At 48.6% G+C, this 21430-nt stretch overlaps 7 protein-coding genes across 7 annotated transcripts; 4 read left to right on the top strand and 3 right to left on the bottom strand.

Moving 5' to 3' along the window:
* The first annotated feature begins 1287 nt into the window (after positions 1-1287).
* B0J16DRAFT_331135 (uncharacterized protein) lies at positions 1288-3651 on the top strand. Its single transcript, XM_046126540.1, has 3 exons — positions 1288-1972; positions 2023-2527; positions 2583-3651. Exons 1-3 carry the CDS (start codon positions 1536-1538, stop codon positions 3591-3593), a joined length of 1953 nt encoding a protein of 650 aa, XP_045990433.1. The 5' UTR covers positions 1288-1535; the 3' UTR covers positions 3594-3651.
* Positions 3652-3939: 288 nt separating this feature from the next.
* On the top strand, positions 3940-4674 carry B0J16DRAFT_410265 (uncharacterized protein). Its single transcript, XM_046133133.1, has one exon. The coding sequence runs from the start codon at positions 4000-4002 to the stop codon at positions 4558-4560; it is 561 nt and encodes a 186-aa protein (XP_045990432.1). The 5' UTR covers positions 3940-3999; the 3' UTR covers positions 4561-4674.
* On the bottom strand, positions 4663-5482 carry B0J16DRAFT_280693 (Alpha/Beta hydrolase protein; the record flags this gene model as incomplete). Its single annotated transcript, XM_046123912.1, has 1 exon — positions 4663-5482. A coding segment is annotated over exon 1 (816 nt), but the record flags the coding sequence as incomplete, so codon positions are not given.
* An 814-nt stretch (positions 5483-6296) lies between these two features.
* B0J16DRAFT_367828 (uncharacterized protein) lies at positions 6297-9030 on the top strand (the record flags this gene model as incomplete). The annotated part of the gene is made up of 9 exons (XM_046130159.1): positions 6297-6362; positions 6396-6653; positions 6702-7152; positions 7236-7611; positions 7668-8220; positions 8356-8361; positions 8400-8513; positions 8617-8700; positions 8746-9030. 9 exons carry the CDS (start codon positions 6297-6299, stop codon positions 9028-9030), a joined length of 2193 nt encoding a protein of 730 aa, XP_045990430.1.
* A 616-nt stretch (positions 9031-9646) lies between these two features.
* Positions 9647-11639, top strand: B0J16DRAFT_367827 (uncharacterized protein; the record flags this gene model as incomplete). Its single annotated transcript, XM_046130158.1, has 4 exons — positions 9647-10093; positions 10250-10567; positions 10649-11228; positions 11509-11639. 4 exons carry the CDS (start codon positions 9647-9649, stop codon positions 11637-11639), a joined length of 1476 nt encoding a protein of 491 aa, XP_045990429.1.
* A 1057-nt stretch (positions 11640-12696) lies between these two features.
* On the bottom strand, positions 12697-14777 carry B0J16DRAFT_280690 (aldehyde dehydrogenase domain-containing protein). Its single transcript, XM_046123911.1, has 6 exons — positions 14390-14777; positions 14091-14323; positions 13692-13907; positions 13565-13625; positions 13170-13512; positions 12697-13118 (listed from the first exon to the last, which is right to left on the bottom strand). The coding sequence occupies exons 1-6, from the start codon at positions 14696-14698 to the stop codon at positions 12826-12828; spliced, it is 1455 nt and encodes a 484-aa protein (XP_045990428.1). The 5' UTR covers positions 14699-14777; the 3' UTR covers positions 12697-12825.
* A 25-nt stretch (positions 14778-14802) lies between these two features.
* Positions 14803-21363, bottom strand: B0J16DRAFT_298478 (ankyrin repeat-containing domain protein; the record flags this gene model as incomplete). The annotated part of the gene is made up of 3 exons (XM_046124492.1): positions 14803-17407; positions 17525-19941; positions 20017-21363. 3 exons carry the CDS (start codon positions 21361-21363, stop codon positions 15109-15111), a joined length of 6063 nt encoding a protein of 2020 aa, XP_045990427.1. The 3' UTR covers positions 14803-15108.
* Positions 21364-21430: the final 67 nt, after the last annotated feature.

Genomic DNA, 21430 nt, shown 5'->3' with positions numbered 1-21430 from the left:
GAGGCGTCTGGAAAGTACCGTCGGGTGGCGTCATGACGGTAATTGAGAGTTTCTGAAGCAGGTTTCTGAGAATGATTTGATGGATGATGTACAGAGTAATTACTATGTCATAGGAGTTTTCGAAACTACAAATACTACATGTTGTTTCCTCTTGTCGAGTTAATATTCCATCATCAACAATTCAATAAACAACTTCACTGTCTTGAACAAGAACAATCCATTATCCACAACTCACGATACCCACTTTTATCACATAAAGACATCACAATCACAACTCAATTAAAATCACCCCACCAAGCACTTACTTCCAAGTGCAAACCACAAACATAAACACAAACACCTTTTACCAACCAAACCACCACACTACTACAAAATGTGCTTCGGAGGCGGCGGCAGCAGTCGACGTAACTACGGTGGCAGCAGCGGAGGCATGATGGGCGCTCGCCCTGTTAAGGAAGTCCACCACCATCACCATGGAGGAGGCATGGGAGGTGGTCGCATGGGTGGAGGCGGCATGATGGGAGGAGGTAGAATGGGTGGTGGAGGTATGGGAGGAGGACGTTGCAATGGCGGCGGCCGAATGGGAGGTGGTATGGGAGGTGGACGAATGGGAGGTGGCTTGGGAGGTATGCTGGGTGGTGGCCGACGACGATGTTAATGAAGTGAACAATAAGGCATAGACGTATCTTGGAGTCAGTCGTCTTTTGTATAATAGCGAAGCGTTAATTGAGAACAAACGGTTTCTTTAAATCAACCATGCGGTACTGTACTGAAATTGGCAATGAGCAGTGGATACTGACGCCCCATCCATGTAGCGTTTCCACAGCTACGATTGGCTCACAAGATCAATAGCGGACCTCTAGCAAATCCGTCTTATAGCCCGCTGTGCTGACCAGTAGAGATCCGTTGATCCAATGGCCGAACTCATGGTTCATTTGACACCCAATTTTGTGGGTTTCTTCCACGACGACAGGAATTACTTTGTTTAGTATCACCTTGACCTCACCATCGAGGAATAAAATTATCTTGGTATTTATCGATCCCATAATTTAAAAAACGTATGTAATCTAGAAATTACCTCTTTTTGATTGAGATATATTTTCATCGGTATGTATTGCTTTAACTCGCATACAAGAAAAGGGCCACAGGGTAGCTTATCACAGCTCACGTGATCCTTTGATTCTAATCAACATTGTCGGGTTCTGATTGGATAGGTCCAGAGTCAGCCCAGGGGAGCGCCGTGCCGTCCTGCGCAGCTAGAGGATAATCAAGCTACCAATCGACAGACGACTTTCAACCCCCATGCGCAGTAGCAGACCATACAGACTCAAGCACGTTGTCAGAGCAGATGGAAGGTGGTGGCTGACGCCCTCACAGCCAAGTATGTTCCTTCCTCCTCCCGATTGAATGGTAAAGCCATACTTTGGGTATGCAATCCCATCCTCTTCTTCGAATTTTATTTTCCTCTTATACTTGACTTGTCAATCTAATCTGGAAATCTCACTCCGTGTCTTCTGTTGTCTCCTTTTGCGGCCATGGCAGAGATACTGGGACTTGCCTCGAGCATCATCACGGTAGTTGGCGTCGCCGGCAAACTTGGTACGAGTACCATCCGACTGAAGCGCCTCTGGAATGAAGTTCAAGACATCCCCGCTAGCATCCAGCGATGTATCGAGCACCTAGAGCTTCTTGCGCCCGCAATTGAAGACATGGATGACGAATTTCAAAGAACCCGCACGATGGTACAGAACGACTCCGCTGCAAAACGAAGTCTGGAGTATTCTCGTAAAGCTGTCGCGACACTTGAGTGTCTGGTGAGGGATATGGAGACTCAATTGACCACAGCCAAGAAAGGTCGCAAGTTGGTCGCTCAGCTCAAGGTCAGGATGAAAAAGGAAGTGATTGAGGAGCATCAGCAGCAACTTCAATCTGTGCTTCAGCTGGTGGGTTTATCCCAGCAGACATATTTGATGTAAGCTCCACGTTTCTGCAATTGTCAGAATGTTAAGTAACGTGTCATAGCGCATTGTCGCGAGCCCAACCAGAAATTATCATATCGGAGATAAGGAATTGGCAAGATTCCAATCATGGTCAACTAGTTTCTGGAAATGCCGACGAGGACGACGTCGCTACCGGTCATGAACAGACTACGGGCATTACAGCCCAGGCACTATACAGCTCTTACGGCAGCAGAAACTGGTGGGCTAGCAAATATTATATTCCGTGGCGCAATGCAGGCCTATTTGGAAGGATCTCATACGTCTCACGGGAATCAGTCGACAACATTTCCACATCACAACTGAGAGTGCAACCACCAAACTGGCTGGCGTCCAAAGCTTGGGATCTACAAGTCTGTCGAGCATTAACTGGATGGAATATTCAGATGAGAACTTGGATCACTCGTCCTTATGAGACTGACATCTTTAAATGGGTTATGATAGGCTCGGCGGATCAAGTCGTGGAAGCTATCATGAACAAGGAAGCATCGCTGTATGACAGAAACCCTGCGGGCCATTCACTGGCAGTGGTAAGTCAGGCCCTTGCCCCTTCAAAATTCGCTGGCTCTAATCAACCGACGATAGTTGGCATTGTTTTGCAGTAACCTGAAGGTGCTCGGACGGCTGATTGATCTGGGAATATCATTGGACGATTTTGACGTAGAAGACGCTATCGACGCCTTGTTTCAAACACGAATAAACCCAAATGTCAAAGACTTCCAAGAGCTTAATCAAACATGGGAAGATCATAAAGAAGAATTGCTTAAAGATGTTACCGATGAGCAATCTGGCCTCGACAAAGTCGCCAGAACCACAAACCTTTGGAAGTTTTTGGGGTATTTTCCCACTGCGCAGCCAGCTGACTTTATATGGGGGATCGACTGGGGAATGGTTGATCCACAGGTGGCCTTTGAAACCATATCCCAAGGCCTGGTCAATCTTAATGAACTGAGGAGATCTACATTGGAGGACTATCGACTGCAAGACTTCGCCATTCAGTATCTCCACGAGTACCTCAATTGCTCGCCGTGGATGGACAATTGGCGTCTTGTCGCCCAAAAGCTCTTTCAAGGCGCTGCATGGGAAGACCTAGTCGCCTTGAACATCGATCAAATAGTGAAGGATATATGGCAATGGCAGCTCCCATTGGGGGCGTTCGGGAAATGGCTCGATAGAGTCCTCGCGATGTTAAAGGAAGATTTCATCCAGGCTGGAATTGTTTTCGAAGGGGTCACGAGTCCCCAATGTATCGTTGGCTGCAAAAAGGGCGAGTCTGGCCTTGGCACAATGTGGATGTCAACAGATGACTGCTCTGCACTGTGGGATCCATATGTCGAGGAGCTTGCTGGCGAATTTTGGTATACGGTTGAGAACATTCCGCTGGCAGTACCAGGGTCTTGGCTTTGCGATGACGAGGATGATGACATATCTAGGTGCCTTTTTTGGCCTGCTGACGAGGACTATCTTTGCTGTGAGAGACGTCTACACTTTTATCGAGGAAACGAATGTATAGACAGCAAACATCTGAGAGTAAGGGGCATGATGACCTGCAGGGAGTTGTGTCCTCGTATCCGTTTTAGCAGAATAACTTTTTAACATATTAAAGTTAATGTATAATACAAATAAAAAAGTTTTTTTTTAAGTTAGTATAAAGGTCTATTTAAGCCTAAGAATATATATTACTAAAAAAAAAAAAAAAAAAAAAAAAAAAAAAACAAAGAAACAACAGCTACGGATACTCACCAAGCTAGTTCGACTAATGACTATGGCAATCTTAGATCAAAGTGATGCTATCCCTAGTGCGTGTATAGCCTGGGCGGTCCTATCTCGGTCTGGTGTCAAAATCGACAGTTTCGGTTGTTCTAGCTCAAAACAGTTAAACCAAATCACACTTTCGTGTTGTAATCTCCCCTATTTTCTGTATTTAAATCAAATCGCCATCGTTGGCTGTTCCAATTTCTTTGTCGAATGATTCTTGGCATTTCCTTCTGATCTCATCGCGATGTCGCTTAAAACCCTCGCTTGGTGTTGCCTGGCTTTGGCCCCGGTGGGCGTTTTCGGTGGCGCATGCAAGCCCAGATCGACCGACCTTATCACAACGTCTACCTTCTCGATGACATCCTCTGCCGAAGTGGCGCAATCGACCGACCCAACCACCACGATCCCGTCCGATGTTGAGACAACCATCTCATCCGACGTACCGGCCACCACAACCTCCAGTCTTCCATGCCCCAGCTGGAGACCCATCACCCCATATCCCGCCAACAAAGTCTGCGGAAAAGAAGTCTACCGAGGCAATCTTGACTCGTCGCCTGTTTATCTCAAGAACGAACTCAAACAGAATATCAATGCTTGCGCAAAACTCTGTGGTGATACAAAGAGCTGTGTTTCCTTTTATGCGCAGGATTATGTGCCCGGTCCTGGCGCGCCGACCTACAAGATCTGTTTCCTGTTCAAGGGATATGAGGAGGATATTGAGTTTGCGCCGGGTGACAAGCCTTCGTACTGGGAGCAGGGTTGTTTTGAATGTGTGAGGGAGGTGGTCGATCCTATCGTGACTTGAGGTAGACCCTCGGAATGATAGGTGATTTGACGGTACAGAAGCAGGTACAAAATATTTAGAAATCAGTCTTTGAGACTTTTATGTAACGAGAGTCTTTGTAAAGAATTCCAGCATATCTTCCAACTCCTCGGGCGCCTTGATCCAATGTCCCTCCAACTCGGCACCTGTATACTCCTTCCACTCTACCGAATAACCAACCTTGGTAAGAACATCTCTAGCCTGCCTCCCAAGCTCGACATCGACATAAGCATCGTCAGTCCCATGACCGAGAAAGATGCGCGTAGAACGCTTGGACATCTGGCCTTGATTCGGAGGTGGGCCAAGCATCTCGGCCAAGAATACAACACTTTCGTCCTCACTCATCTCTTCGCCCTGGCTCATAGAGTCCTGTAGACTGGAAGCGAAAGGAAGCCAGGTATTTGTTCCGAAAAACGCACCAAATGGCTTCTCGCCTTGATTCAGAAGAGTCCACATGGCTACCGCTCCACCTTGACTGATCCCACCCAAAACAACCCTCTCACTCGCTCCATCAAGCTTCTCAATCTCTCCATCGATGATAGTCTTGACATACTCAGTCGATTCTTTGATGCCGGGAATCTGCACTTCCTGTCTCGCCGTGATATCCGTCAAAGAATGAGCCTCAAACCAAGCCGGCATATCCTCCTGGAATGCTTCACTCCAGAGTACACGGGAAGAAGGAAACACCCACTTCCAACTAGGCAGTTTCTGAGCAAGGCTGGATCCATCTGGGAAAAGAGTTTCGTCAAATAGCTCTTCGGCGAATTCTGGGCCGTTACTGCCTCGTCCGTGGAGAAGGATTGCTGTGTGCGTGTGCTCTATAATGGAATCAATGACGTGTGTGGGTCCAAATTCTGTTGATTTCACAGGCTGTGTCATGGTGCTGGTGGTGATTGTCATGGTGTTGAGGGAAAGTGAAAACTCAAAGCCATGAAGTTTCAGAGTGGGGCTGTATATCTGCTGCCTAAAACATGGTGCTAACGAGTACAACATCCACTTCTGGTTGAAAATACGCTCAACGTTATCCAGTTAGCGATAAATTCATCATTTGCAGGACGAAGAGGAAGGGAATAGCCATAACCTCATCATCGCCATGACGAGTCTATTCATCTTGCTGTGCTGGTATGAAGCTTTCCTTACTTGTAATGCATCATGGCTTCAACTTTCAAACAAACAAAACATTTGCTTGCCCTGCACAAATCAAGTTCAGGTTGCTGCACAAAATGATTTGTTTCATGACAAAAACGAGATGACCGTTGAATCGTTTTGTATCGGGGAGTGACGGAGGAAATGCCCCTTTTCCTTCTTGACCCACTCGTCAAGACGCTTCAACGCTTCGATGAAACCCGATTCTGTGTGACATGCACTGGATGTAGTTCAATTCAGCGTCGCCGGATTCGTAAGGCAGCAGCTTCTGTTGCATGGTGTGTGCCTTAGGCCCCACTTTCTAAGAGTTGAGGCCGCCCGCGCAGCTGGCGAGCCTCCTCCCTCCTTCCTTTATCACACACGCATTGCTTTCTCTTTTGACCACACCTCTATACAGCTCTACGTGGTCAATGTCTCGTCCACAGCACCGGCAAGGTCAACAGAATGACGCTCGGGCTTACCCTTTTCAACCGGAACCCTTCTTCTCGAAAGTCTCGATAAATCTGACCTCCTCCTCATGCCCTCGTGGAGAACATGCACTCTCCTCTGCCTTACCGCATCCTCGCCATTAAATGAGCACCGGCAAGGCGAAGTCGTCTTTCGGTGTGATCAAACTGAGATCAACCCTACGAGAAAGGGTATTTAATGAACTTAACGACGATCCAAACTAGTTTGCCTTGTCAGATGAGGAGAAGCTTGAATCTGGAAGTTTCAAGTCTTTCCGGCCGTCGCTGTACCTTGAACCGGTGGCGACCATCGTGCAGACGGTTCGAGAAGCCGTCAACCACTTCCCTGATCTTCGCTGTATCGTCTTCTATTCTCACCCCTCTCAATTCCCTGTGAAGAACGGAGTTGAAGTAAAGGACCGCAAGAGTATCCATCCACTGTTGCGACAGCTTTCAAGTAATGCGGCGAAGCTTAGCCCTGCCGTAAGCAATTTCTTTTAGTAGTTACTGGCCTTGCTAACATTTTCTTAGACTGGAAAGACCGTCATCTTTTCTACCTATCCGACTATTTCCAAACGCTGGTTGGATAAGGAATCCGAACTCTTCCTGTTTACAACTGCGTCTGAAAAGGGTCAGGCACACGCACAGAAGAAGAAGAAGGGTAAGAAGAAGCGACTTCGAAAGTATACATCGCTTGAAGAGGATGAATACATCACACTTGAGAAAGGGCAGCGTGCAAAGGCAGACGGAGAACTCGTCACCTACTTTTGGCGGGATATATGCGTCAAGGAATACGAATTCGACTTGATTATTCTTGATGAGGCTCAGTACCTGCGACGTACAAGCGGTTCTTACTCTAACCTCCTACGACTTCTAAATTGGAGACGCATGCTGTTTGTTACTGGGACACCGATCGCGGGATCTCTTCGAGACTTGCTCAGCCCTCTTACCCTTATTGCTCATACAAACCCGAGCATTGGGGGTTTGCCAACACTGCCCAGTGTCGCTGGATACATTCCTGGACTTTACCTGGAAGATTACAATCCATTTGACGATTCGTTCGAGGTTACCGAAGGGGAAAGATACTTGGCGAAACTCGTGGCATCTTCTCTGAAACATTCTGGAAAGAGCTAGAGGAGCAAGGTGCTGTCCACCAGGAGCTCCTGCAGTCCCTTGGGCAATTTGCCTCGATGGCAAGGGTAAGCGATACCCTAAAGCCCTGGTTCCTTTCACCAGATCTCCTCCAAGCCGCCGCTAAGGAGCTCAGCTGGGGTGTAAACCTTGGAACCAAGGTTGTTAGGCCTCTCCTCAAAGTTCTCTACACCCGACGAACAATGAAGACTGAGCTTTTCCTCCCTGATGGCACTAAGCCCTACCCTTCCGACGGAATGCTACCATGCACCATTCGGGTTGAAGAGTGTAGCTACTTCGAGGATGGCCCGTATGGGATTATCGTCCATGACCAAGGCACACTCTCTACGCCCAGAGCCTATACAGCTTCGGGGACGACGCCGTACCTGAGCATACACAGGCGGGCGACCAACCGGCACAAGACACCTCGCAGGAAGTTCATATGAACTTTGGCGCCCATCGCGCAGGTGTTATCTCTGCATTTGACACACGTACCGTCAAGATGCTCGATAACGAGACACCTGCTTTTTACGGCGACAAATGCGAGCTTGTAAACAGGTTTGCCACGCTCGCTGATGAAATCTCAATGACCCAAAGTCGCAAGAAGAATGCGAAAAAGCTTCAGTCTGGCGCGGAGATCGTGGGTCTGGGAGTTGAACACATTGAACTCCTCCTGCGCAAGACGGACAATGGTGGTCTCCACTACGTGTATGATTGTTGTAAGGTGGACGAGGACCTTGGTTACGATGCCGGGATGGGAGAGCTCTTGGCAATGGAAGACAGCAGACCCTCTCGCCCTGGATATCGAAAGGCTGTCGAATACCGACCGAACGCAGAGGTGATCCTCATTCAGAAAAGCTACCACGATGACGAAGTATCTCCACAAGCGTGTCAAAGAGCGTCCCATCAGGCTCCACAGGTGGTCTAAGGCTTAGAGCACTGGAATAAGGTGGCCTAAGTGCTAGCCTAAGCTATCCTAAAGTGAGTAGACTAACTCGTCTCAATGTGACTGCATTCAGACTCACTCTATTGAACCTAGCTAACAAGTCACTAGATGCTGGTACGATCATGGAACGAATGCCAAATCCAACAACCTAGATGCTCTTGGCGAATGAGATGGGCACTGGCAAGACCAAAACGTTCCTCGCGGCCCTCCCGATGAGAATTGCTCGTCTTGCCGCACAGGGTGGCTACAAGAAGTTCAAACCAACGGTGTGCATTAGTCCAGTCGCTACTATTACACAGACGGTACAGGAGTGTTTGGACAACTTTCTCAACCTTGAACCTTGTGTTCTCGTCTGGCTTTCCCATCAAGTCAGGAGTCAAGGTGCTTACACAGGAGCAACTTGCCGACAAATTGAAGGCTTTGCGTAGCAAGGAAGCGATGAAGGATCCAGAGGTAAGTGTCTTGAAGGCTTTCCCCATATGTTACTAACAATCTTAGACTGGCAGGATTATCGTCTTCAGCACCTATCCAACCCTATCCGCACGCTGGCTGGCGACGGATAGAGAGCCCTTTGTCTGGGCTGATGATGTTGAGATTCCTACCAAGACCAGCGAGAGGACCAAGAAGCAATGCATTCGATCATACACCAAGGAAACAATCGACACAGGCAAAATCGCCAAGCTGCCCAAAGGAGACACCGGAAAAGGGTGTGATGGGGAACTTGTCAACTACCACTTGTCAAAGCCAGCAGCTGAGAAGTTCGAGTTCGATATGCTGATTTAAGATGAGGCGCAATTCATGCGACGGGCCAGTGGCTCTTACTCCAACCTTGTTCGCCTTATCAAATGGGAGAAGCTCTTGTTTGTTGACGGTACCCCAATGGCTTGGTCGTTGCGCGATGTTCTGTCGCCCCTCACGCTTATTCGGCACATCAACCCACTGATCTTGGCTTTTCAAGTCCTTTGTCTCCCTCCTGTCCGGACATTCCTCGGCCATCTCCCGTCGCTCTTTCACAGCGACTAGAACCCAACTATCGAGTTCAATGAGATCGAGGAAAACTAGCCCTGTCGGGGTATCTACCACAACACATTCATGGAGGTTATTCAAACTGGCAAGTTTTATTAAGTACGCATTGCTGGCATCTCCATCACCGGATGAGTCACTAGCAGACCCCGAGTAGCAAACTGGCAAGGCCTATGCTGGAATTGCCGCTGACCCTGTGCTCTTCGACGCTCTGGTACACTGGAAGGCTGTCCAATAGTCTTCAGGTACTGCAGTCAAACCTTGGCTTCTCCCCGCCGACGTCCTCAGGGCAGGCGCCAGTCTCCTGGGCTGGGGCGTTGACCTCGGGTCTCAGGTTATCAAGCCTATCCTCAGCAACTTTTACACCCGCCGAACGATGCGGACCGGTGTCAAGCTGCCCGATGGTAACACTGTCTATCCGGCACAGGAAATCCTCCCTCATCACATCCATGTTCGAGAGGTTGCGTATCGTGAGGATGACCCTATCCGTCAGCAGCTTGTGGAGCTTGGAAAAGAGTACGCGGATAACCTGGTCAAGTTTGATAGTGCTGAGGTCCCTGAGGTAGCTATGACCGGAACCGAGGCTGGCAAGACTTCAAAGGACAATTCTGAGATCATGATGAACTTTGGAGTCCATCGAGAGGCGGTCATCACCACCTTTGATCCCCGAACAATCGAAATCTTCAACAAGAAGGGTTCCAGCCTCTATGGCAACAAGGAGAAGCTAGAGCGTCACTTCACCAAGGTGTTGACACTCTTCCCCATACCAAGCGACGCAAGGAGAATGTTGGAAAGACCTCAAGCAGCTACGATGTCGAGCTTGGTGTTGAACACATCGAGCATCTGCTGAGGGAATCTCGTAACGGGGGCCTGAATTACATTTGGGAGAAGTGTGCCATTGACAAGGACCTGTCTACACCGGCGGAACGTGACGAATATGCCATGACCGCTCTGGATCCGCATACGATTGAGATTTTAGCAAGAAAGGCTCCGGCTTGTACGGCGACAAGAAGAACCTGGTGCGTCGTTTTACCAACTTGCTGATACTCAACTTTACGGCTATCGAGTGGCCACTGTCAGTTCTCGAAATTGCACCAAAACCTGTAACGAAATCCTCCACGCGTGGAACGATCCGACCGAGGATCTTCAGATCTTTGTCGCCAACATCAATACTATGTCCACTGGTGTCAGCCTTCACAAGTGCTGTGGAAGTGGCATGTTCCTTTCCTGGCATCCGAGCGCCAGTGTTCCTAAGCAAACAATGGCACGCCTCATCCGCATCGGTCAGGGGAGGCCGGTTCGCTGAGAGCTCACCAAGACGAAGGGTACTTACTACGACAACATTGAGCGTATGGTCAACCAGAAATGGATTCTACAGACTGCGGCACAGTCTGGACTTCCCGAATGGTTGAAGTATGAGTACCTGGAAAATTGCCTTTGCGAACTCATGAAGTGTAAGTGGAAGCAACCTTTCAACCGATACGCCTGGGTGGTAGAGCGAGAGATTGCCAAGTCAGATATCCAGTACCATTCTGACCACTGCATTATCCTCGGTCATGTTTTCAGCATGATGGCCCGGGTGTTGATGCTCGCCACTGAGGAGGAGCAACAATTCTGGACCCGGAACATCAAACACGCAGTTGAGGTTGCACGTCGAATGGCTGACCCAAGTGATGACAACTGCCAGTTTTCCACAGTTGAGAAGGTGGAGAAGTTCCTCTCCTCTCTAGATTGGGACAAGGTCGGCAAGAAGCTGAAGATGATGTTTAAGGAGGTGCAGCCTAAGGTTGAAGCTGAAGTCAAGACAGAGGGCACGACATCTACCCGTGTTGCCAATCTTCGAAAGCGTGTTGAGGATCGCCGCATGAAGGTCGAGGAAGGTTTAGTCGATGAGTTGGGCGACACTGCTGACCTCATCACGCCTGAGGCTGGGGAGAAAAGGGTCACTATCGGGACGGGTGCTGTGCCTAGCGAACTCTTTGATGAAACGCAAGGCCAAAAAGTTTCCGCCAAGGTTTATACTAGTTGAATCAAGTAGCCTAAATACTAGTCTAACTCATCATAAAGTAACCAAAGGATTTCATCTCTTATGATCTTGGCGACCGATTCATCTGACAGCTGACGTGAAGGGAGCGTGTCATTCTATCGAAACATGGTTGAAACTTGAAAATCATTCATCAGCGACATGATGAGACTATCACTACATATAACTTCCCCACAACTGTACTACCATAGTAGTTAGTAGTAATCTGATCATTGAGATGGCTGATGTATTCGTCCGGGCCATGATGGGATTATCACTACCTAGTGACTTCCTACGGATAAATATCTCCCAAGTCCGTGTGCAATTGCACCTTCCAAACCAGTAAAGAAGCTCTGTTTCGAAACTCAACCTAAGTTCCGCAATCTCAAACTGCGGTATATCCTAGCAGCCCTCAACCTAAATTCATAAACCTTCCGGTTGGATGAGGTCAGAGCAGTTAAGGATTTCTCAAACGAAAGGGCAATTTTGGAGCATTGGGATCGCAATCCCATCATGAAAATGGTCAATGGATTCATGCGCGCCATGATGAGATTATCACTAATCTTGAATTTAGGCAAGGGCCGTTTTTTGCCGTACCTACCATAACTTTCAGGCTGCAAAAAAAAAAAAAAAGGCTCTTCTTTACTTTCTTCCCCTCCGTCTCTTCCCTCTCCTTCCACCAACATCAACAACGCGCAGCGACGAACCTCTTCACTACGTCCTCACTATAGATTCAGCGACATCGTTCAACTACCAGGCTGGATCGAAAATGCCATACTCTCTCCAAGCATCGCGGCCCCGAAGCTTGAGGTCATCGCTGAAATCCAAGATGTCCACAGCCTATTTGGTATTACGCAAGTGGGCGACGATGTCTCCAATGGTGCAGTCTGCAGCTTTACAGATTCTGTTCTGCATGACAACTCAAGACTTTGGTTTTACCTCCTGGATCTTAAAGAAGTGTTGGTCGAGCCCCTTTTGAGCAATGAATACGGTCCCATATATGGAATGACCGCCCTGCCTTGCGCGAGGCATATCGTTTTGAAAGCAGACTTAACGCGCAATGAAGTACGATGAATTGATACAAATACTGGTGATATCGATGTAGCTAATAAGGATATAGACCTCCCTCCTTCGTCGGTGCAAACTTTCCCACTACCGTTAACGGGCTTGAGATCTTCGACGACTATCTCTACATCACCACCACAGGCCACCAGACTCCGAACCGCGTCAAGATCGACAGATCGGATCACAGGATTGGGGGTTATGAGGCTATCTACAAGTTTGACGCTGGGCTTACACGGGATGACATTGTGCTTGACAAAGATTATGCTGCTTGCTGGGTGGATAGATTGGGCAAAATCACGCCTGCAGGGAAAGACAGTATTTTATCCGAAGGATTAGTTGCTGGACCTACAGCTCTGACCCTTCGCGGGGAGGAGAAGCATCTATACGCTGTTTCATCAGGATTAAGTGAAACCGTTTCCGGTGGACAGGACATTAGAAAGAAATTTCTATTCAACTTCATGTTTGTTTCAAGCAGCAACCTTGCTCAAAAACAAACTCTGAACATTACACATTCCCTTCAATCCATTAATACCCCACTCAGCACCGATACCCGACTCCTTGTGTCCACCAAACGGTGCCATAGGTGTGATTTCAAAGTGACTGTTGACCCAAACCGTTCCAGCATCAAGACGCTTAGCAACTCTCTCGGCAGCATCGAGGTCAGCTGACCAGACTGAAGCACCGAGACCAAGACGTGTATCATTGGCGCGCTCGATGACTTCTTCTTCGTCTTTCCATGACAGCATGGGCAGAATGGGACCTGATATTATTAGTCAACAGGTCATAGACAAAGGGAAGTGTGGAAGCTTACCGAAAGGTTCCTCAACAACAATTCTCGAGTCCTCAGGAGGATTATCAATAACCGTCGGAGTGATATAATATCCGTTCTTCGGAGCCGTCTCAAACTTTCCACCAGTAGCAACCTTCCAACCTTGCTTCTCGATGTCTTCGAAGAAGGTCTTGACTCTGTTGTATTGCATCTCGTTTTGCACAGGGCCGTGGCTGGTCTCTTCGGAAGAACCGTCGCCGAGCTTGTAGTTCTTTACGTGCTCGACTACTGCGTCGCGGAATTTCTCGTAGATGGATTCGTGAACGTAGATGCGTTTGACGTTGAGGCAGATTTGACCCGAGTTCATGAAAGCGAGGGTTGAGACCTGCTGTTGTCAGCATTCTCGTGTCATTTTCAAGTTAGCAAACAAGACTCACCTTCTCAGCAACCTTGTCGATATCAACATCAGGGAAGACAACAGCGGCATCGTTTCCACCACTAACAATCATTAGCATCGTCATCACATCCCAAAAAAAAAAAAAAAAAAAAAGCAGGTAAACTTACAGCTCAAGAGTCACACGCTTCAGTGTCTTAGCAGCACTCTGCATAACCAGCTTTCCAGTCTGTGTTGAACCAGTGAAGCTAATCTTATCAATACCAGGATGACTCGTGAGCCAAGGTCCAAGGTTGTCGTCACCACTGAGCGATTGAACAACGCCAGGAGGGAAGAACTTCTGTGCTAGTTCAACGAGCTTGAGACCACAGTAAGGTGTGAAGGGTCTGCCAAGGATTAGCTTCAGTGCGAAAGTAGACAGGTGGGCAACAGAAGAATCGTCCTCTAAAGCTTAGATGACGAAATAAAAGTATCCTAAGCAAGCATGAAGTGACTAAATCATTTCGTCTCTTATGCCGGGCGACCAATTCTTCTGACACCCTGACAGCAGGGATAGGTGGTAGACTTACGAAGGCTTGACAATAATGACATTTCCCGTAACCAAAGCAGGCGCAATCTTAGCAGCAGCAAGCATAAGAGGAAAGTTCCAAGGAACAATAGCAGCAACGATACCAAGAGGTGTATACCGTGTGATGATCTTTCGATTCTCACTATCCTCGACGACCTCTTCGGCAAGGTCAAAGCTAGCTTGGCCTCTGATCCAAGCGATGGCAGCGTCGGTTTCGCCAGTAGCTTGAGGAATCTATGACCGTTAGCTGCCACTATGGTCTTGATTGTCAATTGCAAAAGGCAGACAGTGGCAACTTACAGGCTTTCCCTGCTCAGAAATAAGCAAAGCCGCAAAATCCTTCTTCTGCGCCTCTAGAGCATCTGCCCAGGCATACAACTTCTGTCTTCTCTCCTCCCAAGGAACTCTGGACCAAGACTTGAAAGCCTTTTTGCCCGCATCAACAGCGTTATTCAGATCATCCTGTGTAGCGACAGGAACCTCAGGCTTCTTTTCGAGAGTAGCCGGGTTTATACCCTGGTGAGTCTTCTGAGTAGGTGCGCTTTTGCCATTGATGATCTGGACGTAGTTGTCCTTGAGATTGAGGTGGGTTGTGCCGTTTGTAGACATGATGAATGATACCTGAAGATGAGTAGTGCAATAGAATGAAGAGAAAGGAGACAGGGCATCATGAATTTATAGACGGCGGATATCTGTTTCCCTATCCATCTGCCTACATACTCCCCCGCACTTGGACTCAACATCGTACCCCGGACATGTATAAGGTGTCACAAGAAACATTCGGGAGCTAAATGAATGGATCCGAAGTTAATCGGGCATGACGCCTCCCCACACGCTAATGTGTCTTTGCACCACTTACAGCTCACGATGTGAAACAAACTCTCAACAAAAGCCGAACGCCTCGGACCGAGAGGCGCGGGTAAAAGAAGCCGTCTCTGGGGTAGGAAATAAGTGGACCACTACTCATGATGTTATTACGGAAATTGTTGCGGCTCCGATAAATATCCAACGTCGATCAGTTATTTTCTTCCAAGTAATCCAACAATATCATTTTTTTCACATGCACTTGCGACATCCAATGCACTTCGCCCCTTCGTGTCCTCCTTCAACGGATCCAGTCCCTTGTCCATCATCATGTAAAACAGCGCTTTGTCGTGACCATCCAACAAGTACCCGGATACTGGTCTTGCTGCGATTTTATGCAACATCGTCTCCCCAGCTTTGTTCACCGCGAAAACATCAACACCGCTATTCTCTGGAAAAAATGAATTGTAATGTTCCACGTGACAAATCGTCTTTTCTTGTTCCCTTTGCGGGTCCAGCATAGACAGGTACGCATGCAGCGGGGTCTCTCCAGCCTCGTCAACCGCATTGATTGAGCCACCCAGAGAAAGGTACTTCTGCCACAGAGAAAGACATCCATCGAAGAAGCCTTCTGGAAGCTCATGAGGATGAGGTCCAAAAGGCGACGTTTCTCTGTCCTGGAGAAGACACTGCGAAGCAATATAGTGCAACGCAGTACGGCCCTGTGGATCAGATTCCAACAAGTCTGCACCCTTTGCCAACAGGGCTTCGCAAACAGCTGGGCGTAAAGTACCAAGAGCGTGGTGTAACGGCGAATAGCCTTGGCCATCCTTTTGCAATAGCGTAGGTGCCACCTCCACCCGATTGATAAAGTCGAGTAGAACAACGTCCGGGAATACAGGATTACTCAACAAATGATGCAGCGCAGTCTTGCCAGATAGATCTACCAAGGTGGCATCAGCCCCAAGGCTCAGGATTTCTGAAGGCGGCCCTGTCTTGTATATTTTTGGAGCTTGTCTGGACTTCCGTGGGTGAACTGAAGGGCTTCTCGTCCAGTCGCAAGCTGCCATGAGAACAGTCCGGCCTTGCTGATCACGACGATCGAAATTTATCCTTGATGCACAAGGTTCCTGTACCAACACCTCAAGTACCTCATGTTGCGGATTTTCGAAGAGAAAGTGTATCAACGTCTCATCCTTATTCAAAGGGAGATAGATGTCAGCGCCGGACTTGATGAGGCAGGCTAGTAGCGGGAGTGTATTTGGCAGCCAGTTGTGCCAACCATTACGATCTGGCTCGGAGAATGCGGTGCAGAACAGAGGGTACACTTTGCGAGATTTTGTCCGATCCATGTCAACCTCTTCGCTTTGGCGTTTCTCGTCGACAACATCTGGACTCAAGCCGTGTTGTAAGAGTATCTCAAGCGTTTCGAGGTTTTGGTCGCGAATACAAAGGAACAGCGGGCTCTTGACGCCGATACTGACATCCGCGCCGCGGCTGAGGAGCTCCTGCGTGATACACGGGGCTGAGGATGCCTTGTGAAGAGCAGACATGCCTTCCTTGTTGAGAATATTGATGTCAGCACCACGATCCAGAAGTATTCTGACAGCATGCAATCCCCATAGGCCATCTGACTTTGTCCTGGGCTGCAATCCCATAGAGGCAATATGAAGAGGGGTTTCTCCCTCCCGATCGACAGCGTTAACATCAGCGCCGTGGTCAAGAAGGTATTCCAAAGCTTCTAACTGCCAGAAATGGCTCGCTGACGCTAGAACATGCAGAGCTGTTCCACCTTCAGCTCTTTCGAAATTTGGTTGATAATCATCCACTGCTCGACATGCGAAACGAACATTGACGTCCACCTTTAATTCCTCGACTAGCGTTCGCACGGTCAAAAGATTCGATTCTTTTTGGGAACAGGCCACTCCAAGGGCATTCATAACGGTTTTTCCGGCGAAGTCTTGCTCAGACCTGGCCGTCTCGAATCTATTTCTAACGCCTTCAAGCTTGCTGTAATAGCTCACAAGACTTGGAATTCTTTCGATAACAGCCAGGTGGTCTATATTTTGAGACAGACTCGACTTCATTAGCCGTGAAAGTAGTGTGTAGACTGCCTCCGATACTGGAGCAGCTTGGAAGGCCTCGTTAATCAGTGTAGATGTCTCATCGATCGAAAGTAACCCCAATGCGGTGCGAGGGTTCTCTAAAAGCAACTGGAAGGCGGCATAATCCTGTCGTAGAGACTCCAGGCGAGGTCTCGGCATCATCAATGCCATCTGTACTCTGATCCTCTGGCGCGTCTTTTCAATAGCCTCAGCCAAATCGCTGGTGTCCAAATACTCAGTAGCCTTTTGGAGGAGCTTTTCCGATCGATAGAATACCTCGACAAAGCCGGTATATCCCGTAGATAGGGCGATTTCGAGAGCTGTTAATCCTTCGTTATTGCAATGCCCAACATTAACGCCGGCGTTGATGATAATCTCAATAATTCTTGCAAGACCAGGCGAAAACTGCCTGCGAAGGGCCACCTGGGGAGCGTTATATTTGGAGCCACGCCAGTGCCAGGATTTATCCAGATGATGTAAAGAATCGCCTGGTCGGAGTTTATCTGGGGATGGAGCTCGCAGCCACTGTGATCGTCTGCCCTTGATGTTCCACATACACTGTTCAGATGCAACATCCGCACAAGCGTGAAGGACTGTTGAACAATCAATAGCCTTAAAATGGGGCGAGGCGCCATACCTTAATAGGTGATCCACAGTTTCCACCTCCCCAGAGCTGCAGGCGTAAAAAAGCGGTGTTCTGCCGTCGTTATCCTGCTGGTCGATGTCGATACCTTGTTTCAGGAGGTAAGCAACGATATTCGATTTGCGCGCACGACAGGCCATATGCAGGGCATTCTGCGAGTCTGATGTGCGAACATTCACATCAACACCTCGGTCTATCAGCTGGGCCACTTCAACTTCTGATCTGGTGGCTGCTATGTGTAAAGGGGAAAAGCCGTCGTTATCTAGGATTTCCAAGTCGACAACGGAGCCACTACTAAGCATCTCAATAAAATGATAGCCCTCCTTTTCATCTTTACTGGCCTCTCGCGGCTCTTGTTCTTGATACAAGTGCAAAGGAGTAGAGCCCTGCTTGTTGACTGCATTCACCGGAACTCCCAGATCGACAAGCCAGCGTACGAATTCTGCACGGTCTTTTTTCCCGGAATACCACCTTGCGATATGGTGAAGGATGTTATCGCCGTTGTGGTTGATCTCGAAAGGACTAATCCCATCGGCAACAAGGTCTTTCAATTCTTCCCACATCTCCCTTGACGCATCGCAGTAAAGCAGTAGAGCATTGTTTCCGTCGTTATCCTTCACGTCGACCTTGGCTCCATGATCCCGCAAGATCTCCAATCGCTCCCAGGATCTCTTTTCGCAACACTGTAGATACAATGTCCTTCCATGTTTATCCTTTGTTTCGATATCGAATCCCTCCGCCAAGAACATCTCGAGGCCTTGTCTGAACTTGTCTGTCCATCTCATCATAAGACTGGATAAAGAAAACCAGCTTTCTTTCTTCATTTTTATGTCTTGACACTGAGAGAAGAGAAGCTTGAATATGCTGGGTCCAAGACTCAGTGCATAGGACAGGGAAGAGTTGCCTTCGAGGTCCTGGCAAGAAGGATCTGCACCATTTTCGAGTAAATATTCAACAATAGATCGGGTTCTCTCTTCTGATTCGATTCGGTAATTACGTCGTCTCCAATGTAGAGTTGAGAGAAGTATCGTTTCGCCCTGGCCATTCCTGTCATTCAAGTCGCACCCTTTATCCACCAGAATCTTGATGACTTCCAAATCTCGGGTGTTGCGAGCAACGCGGTGCAGAACGCTATTCGTGCAATCTTGCCCATTCGCATTCAGATCTTCATTCGGGGTATTATCAGCCACTTTGACATCGGCCCCCGCCTCAATCAGAGCCTTGACTGCAGGGCAGCATTTCCCAGGCGGGTCCCAAAAGCTTCGACGAAAGCCCGCCATTTCCAGCAAGGCAGTGTTGCCTTGACTGTTGGGCTGGTCGATGTCAGCTCCAGCCTTCAGGAGCAGTTTCAAGATGGCCTGGCACTCGGAATCATTGGATTCTTCCCACTGATGCGCCAGTTCGTGAATCGGTGCTTTTGCAACCAGAGAGTTTGGCCTGTCGTTGTCCTCATCCGGATACCACTTTGACAGTTTTCGGGTATCTGCACCTCGATTGATAAGCACTTCGACACATTTGGAGCTTGTTGACATGCACGCCAAATACAACGCTGTTGTTCCTCGATACATGGCGTCGGATGAGACTGGCGAGTTGTTCAACAGCGCTGAAACAGCATCTGAGCGGCCCTTTTCGCACAGTAGACATAACATCTTTTCCAGCTTAGGCTGGTCACAGAACGGCGCCAGAGCTAGGACAGTGTCGACGTGTCCTGTTCGACCAGCATACTTAAGAGCACATTCTCCTTTGGTCTTTTTGTAGCCACATCGATAGCATCCCAAATGATCTTCCTTCGTTTTGGCTGTAGCGGGGTCCACACCGGCTTGAAGCAGTAACCTCACTATTTCTGGTCGGGACCTGAGAGTCGCAAGGTGGAGCGGCTTGACACCTCTTCCGTCCTCAGCATCAGGGTCAGCTCCATATTGGAGAAGAAGGACTACCACCTTGGCATGGCCATTCGCAGACGCCCAGTGAATAGGGGTACGCTCTTGAGCGTCAAGTGCAGATACGGATGCCTTCTGTTGTAACAGTTCTGTGGCAAACTCGGACAACCCTGCAAATGCTGCGAGATGAAGGGGCGTTGGAATTCCGACGTTGGAGCCTTTTTCCTTGGATGTGGCGCCCCATTGGAACACAAGCCATCGTAGGAACGAAATGCTTTGAGGGTTAAGAAAACTGGTTATGGCCTGAAAGAAATCGTCATCTGCCACATCGTAGAAGCTTGCGTGGTACGACCAGTTTTCCACAGCGTAACCAAGGAATGCATGTTGTAGTCGGGCGTCCCTGTAATCAAACGGGTCCTCCTGCACCTGTCCAATTCTGTCGAGCGGATCAACAGTGTGCTTAGGTGGCTCGAATGTGATGGTCGGATCCAAAACAACGGCGCCGGACCTTTCGTTTTCCAATAGCATTGTTCCAGACTGCAGGTATTGAAGACAGTTTATGGTCATCTTTCGATGTGCCTGGAGCGAGTCGATTATGGGAAAGCCAAGCTCACCCACCTCGGGGACGCTCCGAGTATCGCCACGTAGGAACTCTGTGAAAGAGTGATGAATGACCTGCAGAGTCTCGTCTTCAAGAATCTCAATCAAAGATCCGCAGCTGGCTGCAATCAAGGGTTTGAAGGTTTTTGGCTCTGCGAGATCAGGATATAGACACTCCAAGAGACTTGCAAGCTCATTCAATCGTAACGGTCGGGAAGCATGAGTGACAGCCTCTAGCACCAGAAGCTGCACGTCGGTAGTGATCCCTGCTTCTCGACGCTGCTTGGCCAGTATGCTGGTATAGGTCTGCTCGAGACCGACCGGCAGAGATGCCTCGAGGGCTGCGAGATCGATGGGCTTTTCGGATTGTAGCGACTCCTCGACTTGGTCCATAGTCAACTTCGCATAAAGGAAAAGGCCTTCAGATTTCTTTGCCATCATGTCAATGAGGTCTTGTTTCTGCTGGCGATGATTGTCGGACTGGAGTGAAATATCGAAGCGATGGTTGAGGTAAGCCAGAATGTCTGCATCGACGAGACGTTGCTGAAGGCTGACATGCACGATTGAAGAATCGCGTAGCGTGCTCTGCAGATATTGTTTTGGCCGACTGGTCATGAGCAACTTGAGAGATCTGGGCCGATGGGTAGCGAGACTGTTGAGTTTCTCCAAAAATGTCTTGTTATCGCTTGACATCTCATCAAGAGCATCTCCAACGCAGTATAGCTTTGGTACGCACGAGACACCATCAAGAAAGAGCTCGATCAGGTCATTGTCCGATGTCTCTTCCAGACTCGTCCCAAGACGTGGTTGAAGGGCAAACTGCAGCTTTGGGGAATAAGGCAACAGTTGGGCAAGCCAATCTTGGATAAGGGCTCGAGGCGAAAAATTGGCGGCGACAATGTTTCGAAAGAAGAAGAAAAGTACTGGACAATTCTCAGTGACTTTCAGATGCTGAATAAGACTGGCTGCCATGACGGACTTGCCAGCGCCAGGCACGCCTTTAATCCAGAGACTGCCATGATCTGGAGAGTCATGCCATTTTCGATACTCTTCGGTCTTACAGATCCAGAGTCCAGTTCCTGGAGCTTGCGAAAGGAGATGGCGACGATACTCGCCAGATTCAGCAAGGTAATCGGTAGGCTGGAGCCACTCTCTCAATTGAGCGACGAGTTCGGGGCTTAACGCAGTGTCTTCATGGTCGACGAAATCGTATTCATCTGCAGTGTTTACAGATTTGGGCATTTTAACAAATTGATACAAAACATGAGAGACACAGACTTGATCCAGTTTGACTTTCCTTATATGTTAT

This window comes from Fusarium flagelliforme, assembly GCF_020744385.1.
Source record: "Fusarium flagelliforme strain FIESC 12 MPI-CAGE-AA-0113 chromosome Unknown B0J16scaffold_1, whole genome shotgun sequence".
Taxonomy (NCBI): Eukaryota; Fungi; Ascomycota; class Sordariomycetes; order Hypocreales; family Nectriaceae; genus Fusarium; species Fusarium flagelliforme.
This window is presented reverse-complemented; position numbering and strand designations above follow the sequence as displayed.

Bases quoted from the DNA above. Each gene is read 5' to 3' on its own strand.
- B0J16DRAFT_331135 (XM_046126540.1), top strand. From the start codon at position 1,536: ATGGCAGAGATACTGGGACTTGCCTCGAGCATCATCACGGTAGTTGGC. The intron at 1,973-2,022 runs GTAAGCTCCACG...AACGTGTCATAG, and splicing joins TCCCAGCAGACATATTTGAT to CGCATTGTCGCGAGCCCAAC. The intron at 2,528-2,582 runs GTAAGTCAGGCC...AACCGACGATAG, and splicing joins CGGGCCATTCACTGGCAGTG to TTGGCATTGTTTTGCAGTAA.
- B0J16DRAFT_410265 (XM_046133133.1), top strand. From the start codon at position 4,000: ATGTCGCTTAAAACCCTCGCTTGGTGTTGCCTGGCTTTGGCCCCGGTG.
- B0J16DRAFT_280690 (XM_046123911.1), bottom strand. From the start codon at position 14,698: ATGTCTACAAACGGCACAACCCACCTCAATCTCAAGGACAACTACGTC. The intron at 13,908-14,090 runs GTAAGTCTACCA...AATCCTTGGCAG, and splicing joins GTCATTATTGTCAAGCCTTC to ACCCTTCACACCTTACTGTG. The intron at 13,513-13,564 runs GTGAGTCTTGTT...TGACAACAGCAG, and splicing joins TCGACAAGGTTGCTGAGAAG to GTCTCAACCCTCGCTTTCAT.